Source organism: Pyxicephalus adspersus, chromosome 3, assembly GCF_032062135.1.
Source record: "Pyxicephalus adspersus chromosome 3, UCB_Pads_2.0, whole genome shotgun sequence".
Lineage (NCBI taxonomy): Eukaryota > Metazoa > Chordata > Amphibia > Anura > Pyxicephalidae > Pyxicephalus > Pyxicephalus adspersus.
In genome coordinates this window covers 97,296,469-97,321,729 of record NC_092860.1, presented here as the reverse complement: position 1 = coordinate 97,321,729, position 25,261 = coordinate 97,296,469, and the positions used below count along the sequence as shown (strand labels likewise).

At 36.7% G+C, this 25,261-nt stretch overlaps 1 protein-coding gene across 2 annotated transcripts in view; it reads right to left on the bottom strand.

Annotated features, from left to right (window-relative positions):
• Nucleotides 1-23,983, bottom strand: part of AFG2A (AFG2 AAA ATPase homolog A) — a 210,471-nt gene extending 186,488 nt beyond the window's left edge. Inside the window, exons 1-9 of one of the 2 annotated variants that reach the window (XM_072405798.1) lie at nt 23,821-23,983; nt 18,036-18,160; nt 17,635-17,792; nt 15,236-15,297; nt 14,037-14,609; nt 12,500-12,629; nt 10,845-10,901; nt 9,723-9,846; nt 7,815-8,070 (exon numbers count right to left, since the gene is read on the bottom strand). In XM_072405798.1, the coding sequence (XP_072261899.1) occupies nt 7,815-8,070; nt 9,723-9,846; nt 10,845-10,901; nt 12,500-12,629; nt 14,037-14,609; nt 15,236-15,297; nt 17,635-17,792; nt 18,036-18,160; nt 23,821-23,944 (1,609 nt within the window). In that variant the 5' untranslated portion in view covers nt 23,945-23,983. The remainder of the gene's footprint in view (nt 1-7,814; nt 8,071-9,722; nt 9,847-10,844; nt 10,902-12,499; nt 12,630-14,036; nt 14,610-15,235; nt 15,298-17,634; nt 17,793-18,035; nt 18,161-23,820) is intronic. The other variant, XM_072405799.1, reaches the window with a different exon arrangement.
• Nucleotides 23,984-25,261: the final 1,278 nt, after the last annotated feature.

The following is a 25,261-nucleotide window of genomic DNA, read 5'->3' as shown; positions in this document are numbered from 1 at the left end:
ATTTCTTACAAGGAAAGAGATTTGGCAGAACACAAACTTTTTATTTTTCTTTGTTGTTGAACAACTCAAGTGTGCAATCCTTTTCCGGCCAGAAAAAAACTGGTGGTTTATTCATTTGCAAACTGGGACAAATGTTATTTAATTTCCATTAACTAAGAACAATGTATCTGTTCTTCATTACCTTGTTTTTGTCCTGTTAAAAAATAAATATATAAATAGGAGACAGCAGTCTGACAAAGACATTGCATATATTGGTTTACTTTTCCCTATTCTTTTAAAGTGGACCTGTTTTAGTAGAGGCACCTTTTTGTAAGTATCATTTCTGTACATGTTTGTTGGGGAGACATTATTACCAAACAACTGAGCCCTGATGAAAGGAAACTTTTCTTGGCCCCTGAAATGTGTTGTATATATTTGTTGCTGTTGGATAATAAATTGTTGACTTCAAGAAGTGGTTTGGTGCACCATTCTTTATCTGTTTGTTTGAAATTAATTACACCTGTCCACAAGTTGTTAGAAAACAATATACAGCTTAATGTCTTAAGCTACGTACACACTTCCAATTATTATCGTTGGTAAACGAACGACGAACGATCCTGCACGATATCTGCGAACGATCGTATAGCACCGATCCTGTACATACAGATAACGACACGATCGTTCGTAGATATTGTACACACAATAGATGCGATCGTTTGAACGATACAGGAAGTTACGTGCACCACAGGAACGTTCGTTCATCACGCATGCTCAGACCATGGACGATCAATGAACGATCGTACACACGAACGATGGTCAACGATCGTCGTCCAATCCGATCCGCCGGTCCGGTCGTTCATTTCCAACGACTTTCCTCGTTCGTCGGCGTCGTTGGTTACTTTTTTTACGAACGATTTTTGCCCAATCGATCATTCGTCGTTCATTTTGAACGATAAAAATTGGAAGTGTGTACGCAGCTTAAGGGTAATTATATTCAGCAACACTACTTCCCTCTATTAACAAGCCAGCTCTGCTCAACATACACATCAGGCATTCTTTAAAATAAGATGCTAAACAATCACCTTATTTTTACCTTCACAAGCAAAGTTATTCACCTGTCCCCAACAGAGAGACATCTACAAACACAAGATCTTCCCAATAATTCCCAAAAAGACAATAATATAAAAACTGTTTCCATTTAAAACAGTTGTTACATGTAGTACATTCTAATTCACATAGGCTTAAAGAGACATAGAGTCTGATTTATTAGTCTCCAAGGCTGGAGTGGATACACTTTTATCAGTAAACCTGGGTGATTCAATAAACCTGGAATGGATTTTTAAAAGTAATTTGCTATTTGTTAGCAAATGTTTTCAATCCTGGACCAGATCCATTCCAGGTTTGAGGGATCACTATGGTTCACTGATGAAAGTATATCCTCTCCAACCTTAGAGAAGATACACTTAGCTACACTTAATAAATCAGGCCCATAGTGACAGCTTCTTTCAAAATAATCAGCTTATGAGTTAAAACATCAGCTTGTCCACTGGTTATAGCACTTGGTAATGCCACGTAGGGTTAAGCGGATCCCCTCTTTACTGCCAGTGCCTGAATGGAGTGACAAGAGTGCAAAGGGAGGAGGAGTATTGGCTGCTGGGGTTAATGTAAACCTGTTGAATTCCCCTGCATGTTATTTAGTAAAGAGTCACTTTATGACAAGAATAACATGTTAGAAGCACAGTTCATTATTTCAGTGCGGTGTTCCTTTAAGATGATGATTGCTGTAATCTTCAGGATATATAGTCAGGAGGGAAAAAAGCATGCCTTAGTCATTCATTTTCCTGTAGCACCCCCCCCCCCTCCTTCTTTTAAATGATAATAAACTTTCAAATAATACAGTCCAGTCTGGATTCAATTAGACTTTCACTGTCTAGTCTTACTCTTTAAACAATGACTTGAAACCTCACTGGCCCCCATGATGCTATCACATCAGAGGCCCAGTGTTTCATAACAGCACGCCAAAATGGTGTGCAGATCGTGCGGATATTGAAGATTAATTTTAAGCAATACAAACTAAATACTTCCTTCCACTCTAAACAAATCACATGAATCCCCTTCTTGAAGAAATCAGGCTCTATTTACATTCACTCTGTTGCAGCTGCGCAGGCTGCCTTAGAAGGCCACGATCGCAATAAATCCCTATATTAGGAAAGCTAGATTGCCAGCCAGTGAACTCCACGGCTTGTTCCCTGCTCAATTATTAACATTTCCGTGTGGTTTTGAAAAAAACAAGGCTTATCTTTCTTGTGACATTACAAATTTATGCAAGCACGAGAGATTAATATCCTGAGGGCTCAGCAATCGGTCCTGCAGATTATTACATTGAGAAAAGAGAAACCCAACTTTCTGTGTTATTTCTAATAATTACAGTAATAATACGATTAAAATAATGGACAAAAAGGACAACTAGTGACCTGCTAGTGTTATCCACAGACTCTGGATAACTGTGTAGATACAACTGTGCCTAGACTCAGAGCACCCACTCAATTCACCTTCAATGTTAATAATACGTAATTCTTTGCAGTTTACTACTATTGTACTATATGTATTGTACTACCGTATATGATTCTATGAAATGTAAACTCTCCTATGCTTTATTGCATGTTAAACATTTTTCAGTATGTTTACAGTATTAGCCTAAATTTTGGAAGGAGCCTATAAGAAAGGATAGGTATAAAAATTTAATGCAGGCATAAAGAGATGTCGGCATGAACTCCTAGAGTGCCCAGGAGAGTACTGAAATTTAAAGCAAACTATTATGTAAATAGTGACTTCATTCTTGTAGTCAGAGCTTTATCTACCACTTTACTGTTGGTTTAGAATTATGGCAGATGGCAGCTGCAGTTTTCATTTCTGTGCTGAATCACAACATACAAGTGCACAGAAGTTACACCATCTGCAGTCTACACAAAAACAGTAAAGTAGCTAGAAGTATGGGGCAAAGGTTTATATGGACTTCATATAATAGAATAATATTAAACTACTCTACTTACCGTGTTTCCCCGATTTTAAGACATCCCCATTAAATAAGCCCGCCCCGATTTTTGAAAAAATAATTAAAATAAGACACTCACCCGTGAATAAGACATCCCCCAATATTTGATCCTGTGTGTGTCTCCTCGATGCTGGCTGCAGCACGTGTCTGCTCCTGGCTGCAGTGCAGAGTGAAACTGAAAGTAACAAGCCGGCATTCTGAACCAGGAAGCAAGCTGCTGATCCCTGCCCTAACGGAGTTACCTGCCTAACAGAGATCCCTACACTTAATTACCGGTAAGTGAACAGAAGGGGACAATCAATGGCATAGAGTGATCAGAAGGGGACAATCAATGGCATAGAGTGATCAGAAGGGGACAGTCATTGCATAGAGTGATCAGAAGGGGACAGTCAATGGCATAGAGTGATCAGAAGGGGACAATCAATGGCATAGAGTGATCAGAAGGGGAATATGAACGGCACAAAAAATATAAGACAGTGCCTTATAATCGGGGAAACAGGGTAGTAACTGTGATAAAATGCATCATACAACTTACCTACTGTAAACACAATGAACAGATTAATAAAAAGATATTATTTTAGCTAATGATACAGCTTCAATACTTATTAGCAAAGTAATATTATACTTGCGCATAACAAACTAAGTCTTCAATCATACAAAATGATCATAACATAAATCAATGGGAAACTAGATTGTAATTGTAATTTTTTTTTAATACAAAGCAGAAAATTCTGAAAAACATATAAATGTGCAGCTCTGTGATACATTGGGGTGTTGTTCTTTCTGGTTTATCTCTGCCATCCTGCCAACATTTGTCTGCTGACCACTACAAGTTTACAAACAATATATAATATTCAGCTCAGTTAACCACTGTCCAGTTAAAGCTTAGCTCTTCCTTTTGGATTATGTAAGAAACCATTCCTGTCCTGTAATTCTGTTATCTGCATGCTTGTTTCAAGTGAGTGAATGATACTACTGAACCCTACACCTAGGCAATTACCATTATTTACAATGAGTTCAGCAATGGCAGCTTCCATAACCTCTGTGTAGGTTCACGTTAAAGTGGTGCTAAATACACTTGACTGTATCCCTAAAGATTATACGGAATGAATGGCTCTGTCTCGTTTTGCTAATGTCAGCCCACAACCAAACTTACAAACCTTAAATTGCTTGTATTATAGCTGATCACACGTAAAGCCTTATGGAACTTGGAGCTCTAAATAGAGGAAAACTGGTATTGCTGGACCCTGCTTCAATCTCCACAGAAGTACAAAAATATTCATCATAGGTGCAGTTAAAATGTCATATGGCATAGAGCTAATAAACTGACCTAATCATAATCCTAATAGCTGGGTAGGCATCAGAGTAAGGGAATGCGAATCTTTTATTCTGGGTCCTGAAGAGCTATAACATAGTGTCATTTGACTGAACAAACCAGGATTGAGTGCATGTACCCTTTCCACCATTCTAGTGGGCAGCGGATAATGATAATATTACCTTGCATATCAATGAACCATGCCACATGCTAGGAAAAGAGGTTGAAAAAAGACTGAAGTATATTTAATGATATGTGCAATATTTTCCCTATGTTGCTGGCTTTTGAATGTCAAGAGATTTGGGTTACCAATCTCATTGCATCGTACAAGCTAAAAGTCATGTACTTGACAGTATAAGGGAAATTATTCTTGCAGAAGCTGTTTATAATCGCTACTGTAAGTCATGCTCTAGCCAGAAAACAGACACTGAACATAATTTTATAAACTGATTGTTAATTATTATACTACCTGCATTTATCCTATTGCTTGCCACAGCTTATTTAGCATTACAAACATGACCTGATGTCACATAAGTGGAACTGAACCCACAAAGAAAAGTACTAATATTAGCTCAGCCTCCCAAGCTTCCAGCAATATTTTACAGTGGGAAAAAGTATTATGCAAATCCTGTAGTGATAATGATAATTAGGGCAGGCAAAAATACCACTAGGGACATCAAAAATAAATCAGAAATATAGTGAAGATAAAGGTAATAAAGTATTCACTTTGGAAGTCATCCAAAACCCTAACTTGAAATTGACTTACAATAAACACAATTTACAAATGGGGTCCTTGCAGTGTAAATTTTTTTCAAATAATGATAAATCAAGGAATACAGCCAGATATAATAGTATAATGTGCGATAGGCCACTTTCATGCTAAATAACAGATTGCCCAGTGTTACGCCAATATCACAATAGAACACAATGGTGTTATTTCCACATTTGTGAAATATGCCTTTCTATTGGGTGAAGGGATGGCTACTTGTGATTGCTTTATTTAAAGATTCCAGTTTTCACCATAAGACTTCCACCACAAACCTTCATAATCATTTTGGGATTAAGTTGAGTAGAAAACGCTCTGTGACTCACTTAAAGCACCCCCACTATGCAAAGAAATAGTGACCGGTATGAAGTAGGAGGCAAACACCTGCTTACCCCCTTTTTTTGACCACCCAGGGTTCCATAGCTGGAGATGGGTCTGGTTTGACAATGGGGGTGGTCTTTTTTTTTTTCTTCTTTTTCAATTTTGTAGTGAAAATTAGGTAAATCACATGTGCATCTTAAGACATTATCTACACATGGTATATAAATATTTTGTGTCTTCCAATCACAATATTTCAAGGATTTATGTATTTATGTTGCTATGTTCTAAGTCAAAGGCCCTGATTTAATAAAGTTCTCCAAGGCTGGAGAGGATTGCACTTGAAGCTGGGTGATCCAGCAAACCTGAAATGGATCTAGTCCAGAATTGGAAACATTTGCTAACAAATAGCTAATGACTTTTAGGAAATCCATTCCAGGTTTGCTGGAGTACCCAGCTTCACAGATGAAAGTGTATTCTCTCCAGCCTTGGAGAACTTAAATAAAGCAGGGCCTAAATGTCTACGTTCTTTACCAGTGGGCGCCAACCTTTTCTGACCCACAGACCACTGAATTTACCGGCTCTGGGAGAAACTTCCCCCATAGTGACGTCATGATGTCAGAACCCACCCACTCTCCAATCTCAGGTCTGAGCCTGCGATGGGAGAGTGGGCAATTTTTGTCCAGTGACATAATCCGCCCACCGCCCTGAGCCTGTGATCCGTACAGGGGATGTGGTCCACACACAGTTTCACAGTTTGTGAATAAATGATAAGAAATAAAGTAATACAACATTTGAAGGGATAGTACCAAATGGACTGTAAAAACAACTAATGTATACAAAAACATTTGGATGCAAATAGGTAAAATTATGATGCCATTCAATCCACAATAAAAAAACACTTTACATTTGGGATATGCTGCCTCAACATCTGGAACCCCTCCTTCACAACTCTTTTTGTGATGTTACTATGTATAGGTACTTTGCAATTAAACATAAAATTTGAAGGACATATATTTTTAATGCAAATTAGATTTTTGCACTAATAGAAAAGTAATCAAATGTAAAAAAGTGCAAGATTTCCTTTCCCTTATGGGATGCTGACATACATATGAGCCAGCACAACAAGTGTCAGGTCAGATCAAATCACTGGCTTCACTTTGCTAATACCATATACAATAGTATACATATGCATTTTTTACTTCTGATATATAAACCTATTGTGGTATCCCTAGGAAAGAGATATTTATAAAAAGTAGTTTTAAAGTATATTTTCAGCAGTAATAATTTGAAAAAAGAAAAATTATATGTTATTTCTAAAACACAGACGCATGCCAACAAGCTGTAAAAAAATGCTCCAAGAGGAGTGGAGTGTTTTGTACATTTACTGTAAAGTTAAAACCCTGCCTTCACAGTTGCCAAAATAGATACAAAAGTAAACCAGAAAAAAAGCAACCTAACATAAACTGATATTGCACTTCAGCTTCTCTAAACCCAGTCAGATTTGATGCTTTAAAATTACAGCAGGAAAATTATGAATACATTTCTCTAAGCAAATTACCTTCATCTGGCTGTAAGAAATGTAAAAAAGGTGACAACACTGATAACTAAATGTGATGGTGTTTAAATGGATCCCTGTGGGGTGTCTTGCATGCTATGGGCCAGGTTGTACTCCACAGTCTTGACTTTTTTTCAATGTCATTCCAATATTAAATGTCAGTACCTTAGGCACTAGATCTGATATAACCTTACAGACTAACATTATATTCAAAAGCACATGTTCCCTTTATTTTTCTGCTGGTGTGTTACTATAATCTAATATAAGTTCTAAAAATATAATGTAAAGTCAACTTCATTTTCTAATGAAGTTCTCAAAATAATACAAGGCACTTTTTGTTATGGTGGTGACAGCATGGCAGATATGCTCCTCATGTTGTCACAAAGGCTTCCTATTAAAAATGCCATGCAGCCAATAGCTGAATAAATGCATGTAGACAGGAAGTGGTTGCAGGACATCAACAGCACTGAGATGGAACAACAAAACTAAAAAATGATAAAACCATTTGTAATAAATGCATATGCATATGCTAACTAAATGTTACTCAGTGAAAACTGGTAGCGACTTTAACACTTTGAATGATCAGGCCACAGAGAACTTGTTTTTGTATTCATCAAATGGTTGCTTATGCCTAATGTCAACTATCATTATGAGTTCTTTTGCTGCATTAGGATTTGAATCCCTTTTCATGTTATTATAATGCTGTAGGAAATTTGTGATTCTTCAAAAGCCACAATGCTTTATTACAGGAACCGTAACATGCATTTTATAAGGCACTGCACAGCAAACTCTGTTGTTAATGAATAATACAACAGCTACTTACCAGCCTCCTTGCACAAAGCTGCTAAATCTGCCCCCACGTAGCCATGGGCACTGTCTGCTAGTTGTGTAAGGTCCTCCACTGAAAGCTGATGTGGAACATTGAGAAGTATGCGTCTTAGAATGTCTAGACGTCCCTGAGAATTAGGAACTCCAATTTCTATTTCTTTGTCAAACCTCCCTGGTCTGCGTAATGCAGGGTCCAATGAATGAGGACGATTAGTTGCACCTAGAACCAAAAGTTGTCCTTGACTTTCTTCCTACAAGATTAACAAGGTAAAATAGTCAGTCCTTTATTCAATTTAAAAAAAAGTGTATATACAAAGCTTTTGCCCCTGAAGAACTAAAGGCAGCCTGCATTTGTAAAAGATGCAGTTTTAGGTGTTATAAATGTGTTATTTCTAGCGTAATGAGATTTTTTTTTCCTAATGTACTACATTTTATGTTACCAAAATTCACACTCACAATTACAGCAGCATTTTTTTATTACCAATAATGCACAAACCACTAGAAAGATCACAACCCCTGTGCCTAAAATTTTAGCCACATTTCAAAAGAGAGTTGCATTGGTAAATGCACTGGAACTGCAAGGTACAGGAACACTTGATAACTTGCCTTTTTAGTGGCTGAAAAAAGGCTACTGTCGGAGCCATCTACTAGATTGTAAGCTCTTCGGGGCAGGGTCCTCTCCTCCTGTATCACTGTATTAGTCTGTCATTTGCAACCCCTATTTAATGTACAGCGTTGCGTAATATGTTGGCGCTATAATATTAATTAATTAATATTAATAATAATATTTAAGAGGTGATCCATGTCAGATGGGCCACCCACATAGCCTTTTACTACAGAAAAGATAATAGCTACAGCAGCTAAGAGAGGAATACAGTACAGGTAAATTCGGTATGGTTAGATGGTAGAATCAAGGTACTTCTGTAGTGAGTTGTCAAATGTGTAAGATATATCAACATGCAAAGAATTTTTTTTTGCAAGTAAATGGTATCTGCTTTCTTTAATGGTCTCTGGTGTCTGGTGTCCCTAATTAATTTTCTGAAGATTAGACTGCTCCCTGTCCAATGTTTTACAGTGATATCAAGCAATCGAAATAATGGAAATACCCAATAATGTGCCACAGGGAAGCCCTACAACCTGAGACAACTTTTTTCTAATTTTGGTTCTGTATATTACCACAATAAATTTTAAATGAAACAACTAAGATGCAGTTGAACTGCAGACTTTCAGCTTTAATTCAGTGGGTTGAACAAAAAGATTGCATAAAAATGAGAGCTGTCATTGCCAGCAAAGGGTTTTACAACCAAGTATTAGAAATGAACATTTTATTTTCAGCTTTTTAATTTGTCCAATTACTTTTGAGCCCCTGAAATGAAGGGATTGTGTAAAAAAAGGCTTTAGTTCCTCATTTTTTATGCAATATTTTTATTCAACCCACTGAATTAAAGCTGAAAGTCTGCAGTTCAACTGCATCTAAGTTGTTTCATTTAAAATTAATTGTGGTAATGTACAGAACCAAAATGAGAAAAAAGCTGTCTTTGTCCAAATATTTATGGACCTGACTGTACCTTGGTCATTGCAGCAGGCTACAAAATCAGTATAGAAAAAGAACATCGATTTCTCTTTTTCTGTACATTTTATCTTTTACACTATATTTCATAAAACTGAGGCTTAAGTAGTGACAACTGTCAAAGGTCAAAAATATTAGATCAATTAGCTTCCTTTCATCTAAATAATGAATTTATAACAGGGTATAATCCTAAACATCGAACTAGAACATGTTGTTGTAGATATATAATGTGACTATGAACTTTGTAATTGTTTGTATGTGGATTCTATATACCTACAAGATAATAATAATATTAAAAAATAATAAATGTGTCTGTCTCATTATAGTTCTTACCGAGCCAATTCCATCCATAAGTGTAAGCAATGAAGCCACAACCCTTTTCTCTACTTCATTCTGCGCCCCTTCTCTTTTTGGGCATAGGGCATCCAATTCATCAATGAATATAATGGAAGGATGACTACAACGATAAGAAAATAAAGCAAATGTATAATTCAGTGGTAGAACTATGAATTTACAGGGCAAATCAAAACTTTTCTGTTTGCATACAAAGGTAAAGAAAATCTCCTTGTTGCATTCCTCTTGAAGCTGCACTTTGTTAGGCTGTGCTTTGTACTGACCTTGGCTGAACAAGAGGCTCAGTATGACAGCATTGCCTCAAGATAGGCTGGGGTATTCTTAGGGGAGCTGTTCTGGCTTTTATCCATCTTTTTATTATTCTAAGGGTGAAACCTTTATTAACATGGTAAATTCCTGAAGAAATAGATAGAAACCAGCTGTATACTATGGAAGTGCTTAATAGGACATGTGCTTTGATGCAAAAAACATCTAATTGCACTCTATGGATTTTATTCACTAAGCTCTACTGCCCTCCTCATAGGTTTCACAATAGCACATTTTAGAAGTCAGCTTTAAAATACAGCAATACTTTTTTTTTACTTTGGTTACACTGATATCACACAAATTAACAGGTCCTGTTTACTGGAGAGATCTGAAAGCCTATACCTATCTTTGACTCGCTTCCTTGCTTCCCACATCTATTGCTGGGACCTTAAAAAATATGGGGTATGGGGAACCATGAAAAACAGCATCTGTCTCAAATAGCAGTGGCAGCAATGCAAGTGTGAGGTAAATTGATGCTCTTAAGGTACCTACATTAAGGGAACCGTTCACTTTGCTCAGTATAGATATAAGAAAATGCCATGTAGGAACTGCACTAGCTGATAGGTCCAAACAAAGCTGAGTGTAAACGTTTTACCTTCCATTCAGCACAATAGATCTAAGAACCACCTTCCTTAAAATGGTCATATTAAAAAAGGACAGGAATTACCTGTATGAGTTTAAGATATCCTTCATAATTGAAGAAACCTACATTCTTGGCATATTGCAGTACACTTTAGTAAAGGTATACAATTTAAAATGAACACTTAAATAAAAATGTTGTAGATATAGTTTTACCGTTCTGATGCCTCAGCAAATATTTGCCGCAGCCTGGCTTCTGACTCTCCAAAATACCTAAAATTAAAAAGGATGAATGTTTAAGCAGGCAGTGCTTTGGTTGCTTTAGCAGCTTACATTTTCAAGAGATGAAGAAGATCAATAGAACAGAAGTATGGAGTGGGTAGAAATTTTAAACAGAAAAGAAGTAGAGTAGGTAGAAAATAAATAAATAAAGTGTCTGGAAAATGAAACTCAGAGTGGGTAGAAGGTAGAGCTGACAAGTGAACAGAGAGACAATAAACTGGTATAGAGAAGTTTTAACCAACAAACATGAGGTAAAAGTGGTGCAAGTGAAAGATGTATTGGGTCACAAGCAGACAAAAGAAGTGACTTGGTACTCTTTGGAGAAAATGTCCTGATTTTATTGACATGCTTTTAAAATAGTCTGCAGCTTTGGTTTACATTTTCACATACATTGCATAGTAGAATGTTGCATTTATGTGTTGCAGAAAATAAAAAATGTGCATATGCCACATATCACATTTAGCAGTTTTAGTTTTAGGAAAAAGTTTGCAATGGTAGACCTCCATAGTTTATTTACATTGAAACCAGTAAAAGCTTTTCACCTGCTGTATTACCAAGAAAAGAAGTGAGGGAAAGTCTGCAATATTAAAATATGACTGAAGTCATTGGGCCTGAGTTATTAGAGCTCTTCAAGGCTGGAGAGGATTCACTTTCATCAGTGAAGCTTGGTGATCCAGCAAACCTAGAACGGATCTGGTCCAGGATTGAAAACATTTGCTAACAAACATTTGCTAAGCAAATGACTCTTAAGAAATCCATTCCAGGTTTGCTGCATCACCCAGCTTCACTGATGAAAGTGTATCCTCTCCAGCCTTGGAGAGCTTTAATACATTAGGCCCATTCTGCCTAGAACAAAAAGGTTTTTTGTCAGAGTCCTTTTAAAAGCATCATGGCTGTAATATGGAATAAATCCTGGATTTCTAAGAGTAATTAAAGAAAAAATGTGGTGAAAACCAAACACATAAACTATTCAAATGGATCACTTAGCAGGAAAAATGGTTTTAATTTAACTACAATGTATCTTTAATTTGTTCCACCGATAACCATCGCAACACTCTTGTCCGCTCTCTGAAAATCAGTGCCAAAGAAGGGGATGTTGCTATTATTTCCTACTGTTCAGAGTATCCAATTATTCCAGACATTCCAGGGAAACTCTTGAAAGCTTCTGCAGAAGAGCATTTCTGTTACAATACTTAGACTATCACTATCTGTTTACAGTTTAGTAACTATGTAATATATTACTTTACCAAACAGGGAATTAGCCGTTCATATAGAAAAGCAGACGCAGATGATAAATAAAAAAGAGTATTTGTGTCAGGGGAAATATAATACCATTGGGAGCATATGATAAAACTATAACTGCAACTACACTTCCCTTGGAATATTGTTTAAAAAAAGAATGTGTATTTTAATCTGACTTTTCTGATGCAGTTAGCATACAGCAGACTACTTCATTTGATCACAGAATTTTTTGTTTGTGGTGCAAATAGACTACAAGGAAGCAAGCCAGGAATAAAGTCACAGTATACAGATTCATTTACCAATACACAACCACAAAGCAAAAAAAAAAGCATGGAGGTTCATCTTACTTGCTCATTATTTCTGGACCATTGATGACTGAAACATGAGCTCCAACTTCATTAGCAATTGCTCTAGCTATCAATGTCTTGCCTGTTCCTGGAGGCCCATAAAGTAGAACCCCACGTGGAGGAGGAATACCTGTGAATTCAACAAAGAGAAACTGTATGAAGGATGTGTGATTTACCAGACAACAGTAATAAATTCCAACAGGAATTCATATACGTAAGCAAATATAAATCAGACTGTTATGATTTCATATATACTGATATTGCTTATTTGATACAGTAAAATAAAATGCCAAAATAATTTACAAAGGTATGTAGTTACAGCAGCTTTCTAATCCCTTCCACAACGGCAGGTTGTAGATGTAGGTGAAGGGGTACACATAAAAGATGTGAGGAAGAAGCATGAATGGAATACCTATTAGTCACAAGACCACAACAGAATCTGTAAAAGTTATTCAGAAGCCAGCTAATTATTAGGAAGACCTTAGGTGTTAAAGTGCTTCTTTAATTTGACTTAATTTTAGTCTACTGTAATTACTTGTCAGATAATGGAAAATCATTGACCAAGCTGTTGAGAAATAAAAGAGCAGGGATTTGGCAATTCTATGTGGTGAATCTCAAATGTGGCTGAACATAAAATAAATCTTTTGTCAAGAAAAAAAGTTTTTACTGATGTCTTTCAACTATATACTTTAAAATTTCTCCATAGGTCTTCTGTAAAGCTGTAATCTGGCAAACCAGCATAGTACACAGCTGAAAGGACATAAACACATAAATAGTGTTCTGTCTGCCATGGATTTGTGATTCTGATCAGCTAGCTTTGTGCTTCTCATGCCTCAATCATACTGACAGATTACCTAATTTACTCGCTTACAGTCAACTAATAGATTTGCAGCACTTCTCCACCACCAGCTTGCTGAATGGACAATAAAGCAACTATAATGCAGTTGAGTCTAAAGCTTCTCAAAGAGCAGCTTTCTCTTTCTAAAACCAGACTTTGTATGCACATCAGATGATTCTCACCTGATACAAATTGTCAGACCCATCTCAGGCAAGATTCTGACATGTACAGCAGTCGTCTTATGTCCTTCATGGATCTGTCCTGACAGACCCATGAACGACAAGCAATGAACGACCACAATAGAAGTAAAGGGAGGAGAGTATGTATTCTGCATACATTGCAGAATGACTTCACACTGTAAGTATTAAAATGCTAACTATGGTGTATAGCCTGCACTATCTAACAGAGCTGTTTCTAGTAAACACCACAGGGAGAATTCCATGAATTGAGGAACGGTGGTCACATGACTATGACAGATCACATAACAGGGATCCCCTAATCCCATCATTTGTCTCTGTATTTTATTATTTTAATTGTGACAAACAGCTCATTATATCTTTATGTCTACATGTGCACAACTGGTATAGAATGATCTGTAAAATTATATCTTGTGATTGTGCTACATATGTTTAAATAGATTGTTGTCATTATATTTAGACAAAAATATGCCCAACATCACAGTATCATTCCTCAACTTACCATATGTCCTAAAAAGTTCAGGTTGTTTTAGTGGCAACTCTATTGTGTCCCGGATCTCTTTCAATTGGGTGTTTAATCCACCAATCATATCATAGGTAACCTTATTTTTGATATCATCTTCCAGATGGGAAACTGACTTTGGAAATTTGCATTTGATTTTAGTTTGGGGAGATAAGTGGTAAAAAACATCTGTGTTGCATTTAAGTCCAGGTTTCCTGCATAGAATTTTTTGACTGTCATCAGTACTAGAGATACTTTGAGAGGCCTCTGGGTCCACATGTTCATTTACAGCTTCCTTGTCAGAAGACAATGATATCCTGTCATAACTAAATTTGCATGGGGTACTTGTGACAGCCTCATCCTGACAGTCAATGTCAAGTAGGCTAAGCTGTAGGGACAAATCCAAACTACTGCTATCCACAGTGGTCTTTTCCAGAGTTGTTTCAAGTGCGCTGCTTGAAAAGGGTTCCTGCACCATCCCATTGGGTCCTTTAATGCTTGTCACTTGCAGGGAACATGGTCGACCAAAGAAACTCAAGTTCATAAGATTTCCAGGTAATACAATCTTCCCATCTGAAATGGAATTTGTAAAACAAAAACTAACAATTTCCAAAATGAAGAAAACACGCAAAAACAACACAATAAATACAGAATACAAGTGTCTATGCACATAGACTAGTTCATGCAACATTCACTGGGAAAACACTACATTAATAAACTTTTCTACAAGAAATACAGTAAACTCTGTGCACAGCGTTGCTTGAGATGCATTCACCTAACTATAAACAGCTAGCTAATTCAAATTAGCCATATACAAGAGCATACACTGGTAGAGTACACCAATTCTAACTAACCACCTAAGTGCGACAATACTTGGTGAAAAAAATGCCTAAGTTTTCTGCTATAGACTTGAGGATGTAGGAGAGGTAAAGGGAAAAATTAACAATAAAAAGTGTTGTGGCTTTTGTGTATTACATAGCTGATGCCGGTTTTAGGCCAAGTGTTGGACAATAATTTACTCCAGGAAGAAGTTGCTCCTGAAACTGGATTTAGGATACATTCACAATGGGAACTGAGAAACATAATGAACTCCACAAAAAGAAGCAACTATTTTTAATACCCATACCAGTGTATAAAAATAACTTTATACACCATAAACGTGAGCCCATGAACCATTCAGAAAACTCCAAACATCTTACCCATGAGCCTTAGCAGAAATGAAGACAGCTCTTCCACATTGACAGTATCAGCATCCTTTTCCCTATAGTGTTGAATGGAAACAAACCGACATGGTGAATAAAGATACTTTACATATTATAAGAGCTGGCATTGTGTACCACAGATGTTACTGTTTAGGCTTTATCAGTCTTTGTGGTAACAGGCTTAACTCAATTTAGTATGCTCTATGTACTTGTGCAGAAGGGGAACACACATTAGGAAGCCATCCTAGAGAAAATTTGTATTTCATACAAAACTAATAATACCATATAAAGTAATTTATTCAGATCAACATCCCATTTTGTGTCTGAAACATACTGTGCCAAAGGGTGCATAATATCCTGTAATGTTCTACAGGAAAAATAAAGTATAGATTAGATATGTTAGATAAATATGTTAGATATTAGAATGTAGATATGTTCAACACTGACAACTGTAAACCACAGCTAAATATATATTAAACTGATGGTGTATTTTGTTGTCGTTTTTGTGTTTCTATCCTCCTTCATCTGCATAACAAAAGTTTTTTTTTAAAGTATGCAGACAAGGAACCTGACCTTATTTGTTTCAGAGGTAACACAACTACTGAAGTGTAAGTCTTTAGATTATGCTTTTGTCTCTGTGAAGCACTTTGGATCCTAGGACCAGGCTTTACACAGGTACTGCCTTATCTCATAAAAACTAAAAATTATAATTTTTTAAAGGTTGCATTTAATACTTTTAAATACGGGGCTTTAATTGAACAAATACCTGGTAATTCTGCTATCAAGGTTCCTGTTTAAGTACTTTCTGCATTGGATCCACTTTAAATCTACTTTAAGGTCTTCCCTCATCTTGTCCTGGTAAGTCAACTATCCGGTGCCTATTCATGGGGCATTGACACAGCCAGGAGCAAAAAGGGATTGGGTAAGAAGGTTAGGGCTCGTGGAATTGCTGTTATTATATACACACAGTACATTTCTGTCAATGTAGTGGGGAGAAGGAAGTGTTACCCCTCTGAGCTCTCCTTCATGGAAAAGTACAGTTGACTTCTACACAAAGTTGTTCATTTATCTGGCAGTATAGATTGGTAACTCATGACAGTTGTACACATGGTGGATTTTACCCCAAGATGAACAATTATCTAGTGTACACAGTTAGAAATATTTCAGGTAAGGATCACTTGATATAGTACACTTTTTAAACGGCAATTCATGCAGGCTTTTACTGACACACAAAACCAAGCCAGGTATCAAAACAATGATGTAAAATATTTTATCTCCTAATTTAAATATGTAACATAGAATTACTGATTTTAAAGCACCAGTATGTGTTAGCATTAGTAATACAGATGTTATCAACTCTGCTACTGCACCATATGTGTACCACAAAGCAAAAAAATTGCAGCTGACTATGATATTGTATTGAACCCGCACCACTAGTAAAAGGTTTGATCAAATTAAAATTATTTGTATCAGAAGTCCCAAAATACTAGGTAACTGCTAATTCTAATATTGATTTAAATATAATACTACTAGTAGCTGACAGTACTGCCAAACATGTGATCCAAACATCAAAATACAAAAGTGCTTAAATACAAAAACCTTAGGAAATGAAATCTAACAAACCTTAAAGCACACTGTAGGCAAATGGGTAAATTCACCTCAGCTAACAATATGCTTTTAGGGGCACACAGTACCTAGAAAAAAATCATATAATATACCTGCTGATTGCAGTGGGTTATACTTTTACATTTTTTAATGCCTGCTGTAAATTTCTTGCACCTCAATAGTCCTGACAGTTTACCAATGGTTATGAGTAAGAAAGGAAATATTTCTTTACAATAACCCCTTGAATTATGTGTTTATAACACATAATAGTTGTTAATAATAAAATAATTTTAACTGTATAATAATTTACTATAAAAAATTCTTCTAAAAGAAGCAGCAACTTGAAGCGGGAAACATCTGACAACATCTATCATCAATTTTTACTCCCATGAGTCATACAACTTTTAACCAAGATTCACACATTCCTCTACGTATGTATATCACCTAAAATCCAAGGTGGAAACACTGGTAAATACATTTCTTTGTATTACTTATATGTGTGCTGATTAAAAATGCACAGTTGAGCAAAATGTTTATACAGTAGAAGAAAGGAATCAAGTAATAACCAATTTTACCACTAGATGGTGCAATGGTGCCATCTAAATATTCCGGCTTCTATAATGCAGTTACATCATGTTACAACCTCATAGCAAAGTTTTCTCATTTATCTTCTCCTGGTGCATCAGAATAAAACTTAATTACTAATAAAAAAAAACTTTATAAGGAACTCAGGTTAAAAGAAAATCATATTTATACCTTCAAATGTCAAAGCTGTTTAACTCTATATATACCTTAATGTGACTTCTATTTCTTCTGCTTGTAACACTGGTCCAGTCACAGGCTCAACATTAACTGAATCACCAGGCTTTACCTTGAGGTTCTTTTGTGCTGTTGGTCCAATTCCTACTTTACCAGAAGGAAACCCACTGACAGGCCAAGCGGTGCACACCTACAAAACGTACATACATTATATATATAATATATTTTAAGCACATTCCCTATATGAATTAGGCCCAATATATATATATATATATATATATATATATATATATATATATATATATACCGTGTTTCTCCGAAAATAAGACATATATATATATATATATATATATATATATATATTTACAGTAAAAATAGTATGATTAAAATAGTATGAATAGTATGACAAAGCAAAATTGAAGTGTATTTATACCTCTTGCCTCCCATCTGTGCTGGTAAGTAAGACCGGACGTCCAATACAGAGATCGGCCAATTTCATACTGGTCAGTCCAAGCTGCACAAATGAGCTTCTGTAAGACTTTGGTACTTTGTCTTCTACTAGAAACATCAAAAAATAAAAAACAAATACTACATTTTTTAGAAGAAGAGGAAGAAAAATCACCTTATTGTGCGAACATTCTCATCTCCCTGCGTGCACATACTAAGTTTCAAGGGGAAAAGTTTGTGAACACATGACCATCACCTATATAAGCTTTTAGGTCATCCCATAGCAAAACTATGTGTATAAATTTAGTTAGCACCCTTTCCTATTTTCAGCTAGCATCAGCTCTTCCAGAATCAACTTTTGGAGCATGTGGGGAAATTTGTGTATTTGGCTTAGTGCAAATATACTGAAAAATTAAGGACCTTCTCCAAACTGTTGTCAGAAGTTTGAAAGCACACAAAGGAATGTATTTATAAATCACTCACCTTTCAATTGAAGCCATTTATTTAAAATATATTGCATTACCTATAGTGACTGCTGTGCTCTTTTTATAATTGGCCACTAGACAGCAGAATTGAACTAAGCAATGCATAGACATTTGAATGGCTGTGCAGGAATATACAGCAGAGTTAATTGGTGGAACATTTTAAATACAACCCAATGTTTTTTATGCTATGTAAGTTTTTCATTATAAATGACATTGCTTGTGTAGGTACCTCATTTTACATATCCGGTGTAACATGTTTATCAGAGAACCATGTATTGTGTTGTCAGCATAATGTAGATTTCATATTTATATATGTTTTATATACCTGACTTGAAATTTCCTATAGTAAAATCTAAACTAAATGAATAGATATACTCCAACATGACAATTACTGGGTCTACTGAAATCATTCAGGTATGTGACTTTGTATTGCTAGAGGGCAGAGAAACTGCAGGATGAGCTGGTGAACCAAACACCAGCAAAACAACAAGGCTTGCTAGCTAAATGTATAGAGAAGATATGAATTGGTATTATGTAGTTCCCTGAAATGTACATTTTGCCTTGAATTCTTCCTGAGAAAAAGCAATGCACACCCTCTTTTAAGGTGTCCAGGAACTCCTGTTTGTCTCAGGATTTGCAGATATTATTGATGATGCCACCATGTGCTCTCCTGTTGGCTTGCAGGAGAAAGGCTGTACAAAGGGACAGAAATGAAAGGATCTCCCTGCATCATCCAGTGGTTCTGTGTTTTTTCTGTGCCTTTCCTAATGCCTGTGGATCATTTATTCACCACTCACAGAGGCAGCTCTGATATCAGGATGCAAGGCTCTGTTTGTAGTAAAGCATGGCAAGTCAGTAATGTGGAACAGCTTAGTTGAAAGGGGCCTACAGACAAAACGGGGAACTTTGCACTCTGCTTGCCTTTCTTGAGCACCTATCTTAGATTCTGTTAGGACAGACACATCAAAAAAGAAAAAAATTGTCAGGTGCCCTTTAGGTAATGTAATATAGCTGAAACACATATAAAGTGTGGATGCAACAACTTCCTATTAATTTCTTCCACAAACATAGATCTGTAACCAGCTTCTGTATGTGTGAGGTCCAAGGTTGCAGCCAAAATTGCTCCCCCTTTAGCCATGGTAGTGAACAAAACAATTTTGTTTAAGTATAACTTACGATAGTAAACAATACCCAGGACTACAAAAAGCCCCTGCAAATTCAACATATGACTCAGGGTTATCTTACAGCTCTATCTTACGCACACACCATGATCCATGGTACAATACAATGTGTTTTCATCTGGAATCAACTAGAAACCTTGGTGCAGGCTGATCCTATCGATAGGGAATGGAATTGGAAAACAAATACTATAAATGACCACTATGTGTGAGTCTTGCAGGGCTCCCTTTAAATGTAGAATTCCAGATTCCTAATGGGATTACAACCCACCTGCTCTGTTTATGATTTTGCAATAATGTGCTAATTTGCAATAACATTCTGGTATAAAATTACATTTTCTGGGGCATTAAACAACATATCCAGTGTGTTCAAATCTATTAAAAAACAGTTCAATTCTAATAAAAGTTCATTAGAATGCTACTGAAATAAAATAGCATTTCGCGAAGGGCATATTTAAATGAGCTGTGTTTTCTGCATCCAGACACCTTCTGTCAAACACTAGGTTCCTGGAACTGGTAACAGGCTGTCAAAGCTAGGTGTCTTTGGGTGGCTGAAAAAAATGACATTGGGATTTTTTTTTTTCCTTCCAGAAAAAGAATGGCAATAATACAGCTTCCCACCACCAGTCAAATAAAGGAAAAACGAAGTGACCCATATCGTCCAAAGTTAACCATTTCATGCAAGCAGTGTGGAGTGGTAAAACTGCTTGCAGCAGAAAAGAATAATGCGATCAGGCCCTTACCTTTTAAAACACTGCTAAACATGTTTAGTTTTATAGATCAGTTCTTACAGGCAATGAACAGGAGCTTCCAAGTAGTATTGGCTACTTTACACAATTTTGTCTTCTTCTACAAACTCTCACCTGTATTCTGTATAAACCCTGCATCTTTCACCTAGAACTTTTTAACATGGGGGTGGAGAGTTTCACAAAAACTTTCAAACATTTGGACAGCTTTATCAAACACTTAATAAATGTCAGGAATGGATTACTAAATATCTTGGACATCTACTTCTGATTTTTTGATCTCAATTGGTTTCCTGTTAGCGACTACGAGAGTATTGAAGGTAGGTCAGCATGACATTTAGGAAGCTAGCATTTTCAGAATGCAATGCATCTTTCAAGACAAGTTTATTTTAACATGGTGTGAGGATAGCCTTGTGTGCGTCTGTGATTTGTATTTCAGGTGAGAGGAGCATTCTTTCCTATGTCTTGTCCAATGACTAAATATTGGAAGTTAGGTATGCATCAACTTCTCACAGACTACCTGATCTTTTATGTCCAGAGTGGAATATTTCTATCAGAAAAAAATGAGTCACACAACTAAGTACTTCATACTATATTTTAATGTTTAAACATTGCAACAGTAAAGATGATCAAAACTTGATTCAAAATAATAAATCTGATGCAGCTTTATTTTTAAAGCAACACTTTTATTAAAATGTTATTGTACATAAAATAACTGACAATGTGGAAAGTATTTTGCAATACAGCATTACTAATAACCCCCCAAAAACTATAGATTTACAAAACACAATTAAAAAAAATTAAAAATCTACCTACCGAAAGGATTGAAAGTCAACTTCTGCTATTAACATAAATGTCCACAAAGATATCTAGTAATCTATCTACAGCAGGGGTGTCAAACTCAAATACAGACTACTGAAATTAAAAATTTAGACTAAGTCATGGGCCAAACTTGAAATTTATTGAAAAAACAATTAATCTCAATTGATCTAAATTATTTACTTTGCCAGAGAATGCAAAGTGAAACCAAATAAATTGCTGCATTCATTTGGTTTCACATTGCATTCTCTAGGACAGTAAAACATTTATTATAGCAATAGCTCTATGATAATTCCTGATAATATTAATTCCCACCATTCCTAATTATTAAGTTTACCTGTCAGTATAAACTCCGCAGGGTCCACGCATAGGCTGCTGTTCAATAGACACGAGCGATGCCACTACTACAATTCCCAGCACCACTTGTGTCTAAAAAATGTGTGTCAACGCACAGGCAGAGGCCGCTGGTCTAGAGACGCGAGTGATGCCCGTGATTTTTGTAGCGGCATTGTACTCACGTCCATAGAGCAGCAGCTTAATATGAATTGAAGCTGGCCCGCTGTTACTACGGATTGCAGTAGCGGTGGGCAAGCTGCAATTCATAATTAGAATTCTTTTGGGGGCCAAAAAAAGGATGTGCCGGGCCAGAGTTTGTCACCCCTGCTCTACAGTAAACTATGAAGCACTTCCAACATTCCACCTATTACCTATTGCCTTTCCCAAATATTAAACATGAAGATGTGCCCAGTGGTTATAAAAATACAGACTTTCGGAAATTAAATATTTGAACTTGATCTTGAGGTGGTGGAGAAGCACTCTAGAGAGGTGGGTGGAGTGGTGCTGGTATATGTAGCACCTCAATGTTACAAACCTATAGGATTTATTCTCTGCAGTAATCTGTACTTTGTTCCCGTAAAGTTAGGTATCAATATATTCGAGGATCCTTCAACTGACATGTCTGAAACTGCCAGATTCCTGACTGTTATGCTGACCTCTAGACTTTTATGCCTATTTTTTTCCAACCAAAGTAAATGGATTTGATGTATTTGATCAACACTCTCTCTTTACAAGTTTTGTTTAAAAGCTGACCTTTTCCTTTGAAATAACAGGTTGACTGGCCATCATGCTCACACTCTAGCATTGTGAATGCAACTTTTGCCTTTGAGTTGATTTCTATAAATTGTGGTAGAAAGATGTTAAAATGTATTGGATAGGATTGTCAATCATGCCTCACAACAACCAATAATACATATTTACTATCAGGTTAACACTTGATTACAGTTACAATTTAGGAAGATGTAAAAACACAATGAATCACTAATAAATTCTTAAATTCTGAATTACAATTTCGGTTTTATATTGCACTAAATTTATGACCTGTACTAGAGACAGGAAAACAAGGGAGGCGCAGCGTGACGTCAGTGTAATCTTAAGTTGTATGAGGCAACCGCTGCCGAGCCGTACGCTTCAGTATTGCTTCCACCATTACAACAGTCACCGCTCCCCCAATACCGATTCTCATCCGTTTTTTTTTTATTATTTGTTTTTTTCTCAGATGCTCTTTTAGGTAAGTATGACATTAACTGTGATTTTTCTTTAACTGTTAAATATAATGGCATCAAATAGTTTGACTCTGATAACTATCATTTCTTCGAATGAAATAAACCCAAAAGCAAACAAATATTTTGCATTTGCATTTGCTTTAGTAATACCAAAGGTAATGCAACTAATAATAGTAACAATAGTATTACTTCACTTAACCATGAGCTGATCAATGAGTCAGAGCCTCCACAGTCCTTGTCAGGCACCATTAGGAAAATCATTATTTTACAAATGTATTGATCATTTTACAAAAATTCATAATAATGGTCTGCAGGATTTAAATTTAGGAATTCAGAGGCCTGAAAGGTTGGCAACCGCTGCCTCAAACTTCTATAGGGGAACCCTACAAGTGCAGTACTGCACAGCTCAGAGGAGTTGTGATCGGGGAATGTAAACAAGCACAAATCTGCAGCCCATTGGATCTTGCAAAGTAAGCAACTTTGGTGGGAGGATAAATGCATTCATTATTACGTCATTAATTGTACATTTTACATGCAAGCACTGTAAGTATCTAAACTTGACCTGGAAATGGCTTTCTTTACCCCACACTGATGTTAGGTTTGGGTTCAAATTGTATCTAAAAAATATTTTATTTTCATATGATGACCCTGAGTGACAACGCTCAATCAATGTAATCAACGCATAAGCAATGTTGTCACCCAAAACTGAACACTTCCCATCTTCTCTATAACATAGAGGGGAATAGTTCTGTACAGAGATAACACAGCTGATAGCAGTGCAGCACAGGAAGGTGACAGCTGAGCAATATGTATTTGGTTGCACCTAGCACATTGATATCAGAACATTCAGTGGTACAGAAGCAGATCATTGCTATGGTTTCCATACACTGTAAATATGCTGCCCCTTATATAGCTGTACTGACAGACACTGGCATGGAAGGAATGCGGCATTCTCATACAATTCAGGGCAGACATCACTACCTTTCTCTAAGAAGTCGCTAACTTTAAACAGCGATGGATGGCTGCTGTGAGCGGAGGGTTCTGGGCCCGGGGAGGCGCCCAGTGACCCGGCCTTCCCTCTGCTCTTCTTCTTGCTGGAAGACATGTGTGTATGCTGTTCAGGAATCCAATGTGTGCGGCGACAACTTCCTCACACGCAGGTCACAGTTCCCGGGGCAGCCGTAATGTTTCTCATAGCCACGCAGTTTTAATCTGCCATAATACTACCAAGCTGCCTCTATTACAAAGATTACGGTGTGACGACATTTTTCAGCTCCGGGGTTATTATTGGCTAATATCGCAGTAATGGTAGAAGCCAGAGCTGCCATCTTTAAATATGGCAAAGAGAGATGATGACCAGGTTTGCAGAAAACGTGTGCCAAATATCTATTTTCCTACTAATAAGTTTTATTAGAATTACTTTTTATTAACACTTTGTTAAAAGAAGCTTTTTTTTGCCATTCTGTGGTTTAAAGGGGAACTAAACTAAAAACCAAAAAATCACACTTACCTTTAATCTGGCATGTGCCTAGATGGGGCTGACTCTTCCTTTGATCCGGTTGTGCGTCGTCCTGGACTTCTTGGAGGCAGCACCAGGTGCAGCCATCTTTATTCCTCACTTCCGTCTTCTTTTTGTTTTTTTTTCTTTGTCACTCAATCTCGCACTGTGCAGGTGTGAGATTTGGTGACATAGCAGCTGTGAAGGGGAAAAAAAAGATAGCCGATCTAACTGCGCATACGTGAGATCAGCATCTCTTTCCCTTAGGAGGAAAATGCTTCTTCTGCACATGCCTGAGATCAGGACATGTGCAGAAAGAGCAGCCAGAGACTCCCGGGATGTGTGATAAAGGTATACGGGGAGGCTCTGCGCTCCCATTAAGTCTTGATCGCTGTGGCGTGTTGCACTTAAAATAAAAACAAACATCAACAAGGTTGTCTACCCTTCTTTTAGTTACCTCTAAGTATTTATTCTAATTATTTTATTAATAATATTAAAACAGGATTTATAAAGCGCCAAAATATTACACAGCGCTGTACATTAAATATTTGTTGGAAATGACAGACAAATACAGACAGTGACACAGGAGGAGAAGACCCCTGCCCCGAAGAGCTTCTAATCTAGGAGGTGGGGGAATTACCACACAATAGAAGGGGGAGATGTAGTGGTGGGAAGTAGTAATATTACAGAAAGAAAAGGATAGAGATGACCTCACTAAAGGGTATTTCTGAGCAGCAAAAACAAGCATTTAACCCTTCCACTGTTGGGGTCTTGTAGTTTTTCATTTACCTGGAGTACGGATTTAAAATAAAGAAGCAGCTGAGGCTGTAATCCCCTATTCTCAGTCTTCAGGGTGGAATGACTAGGAACATTTTCTAAGTAGTAAAATACCTTGATTCCTATTTACTGCAAAAAAAGTTTATG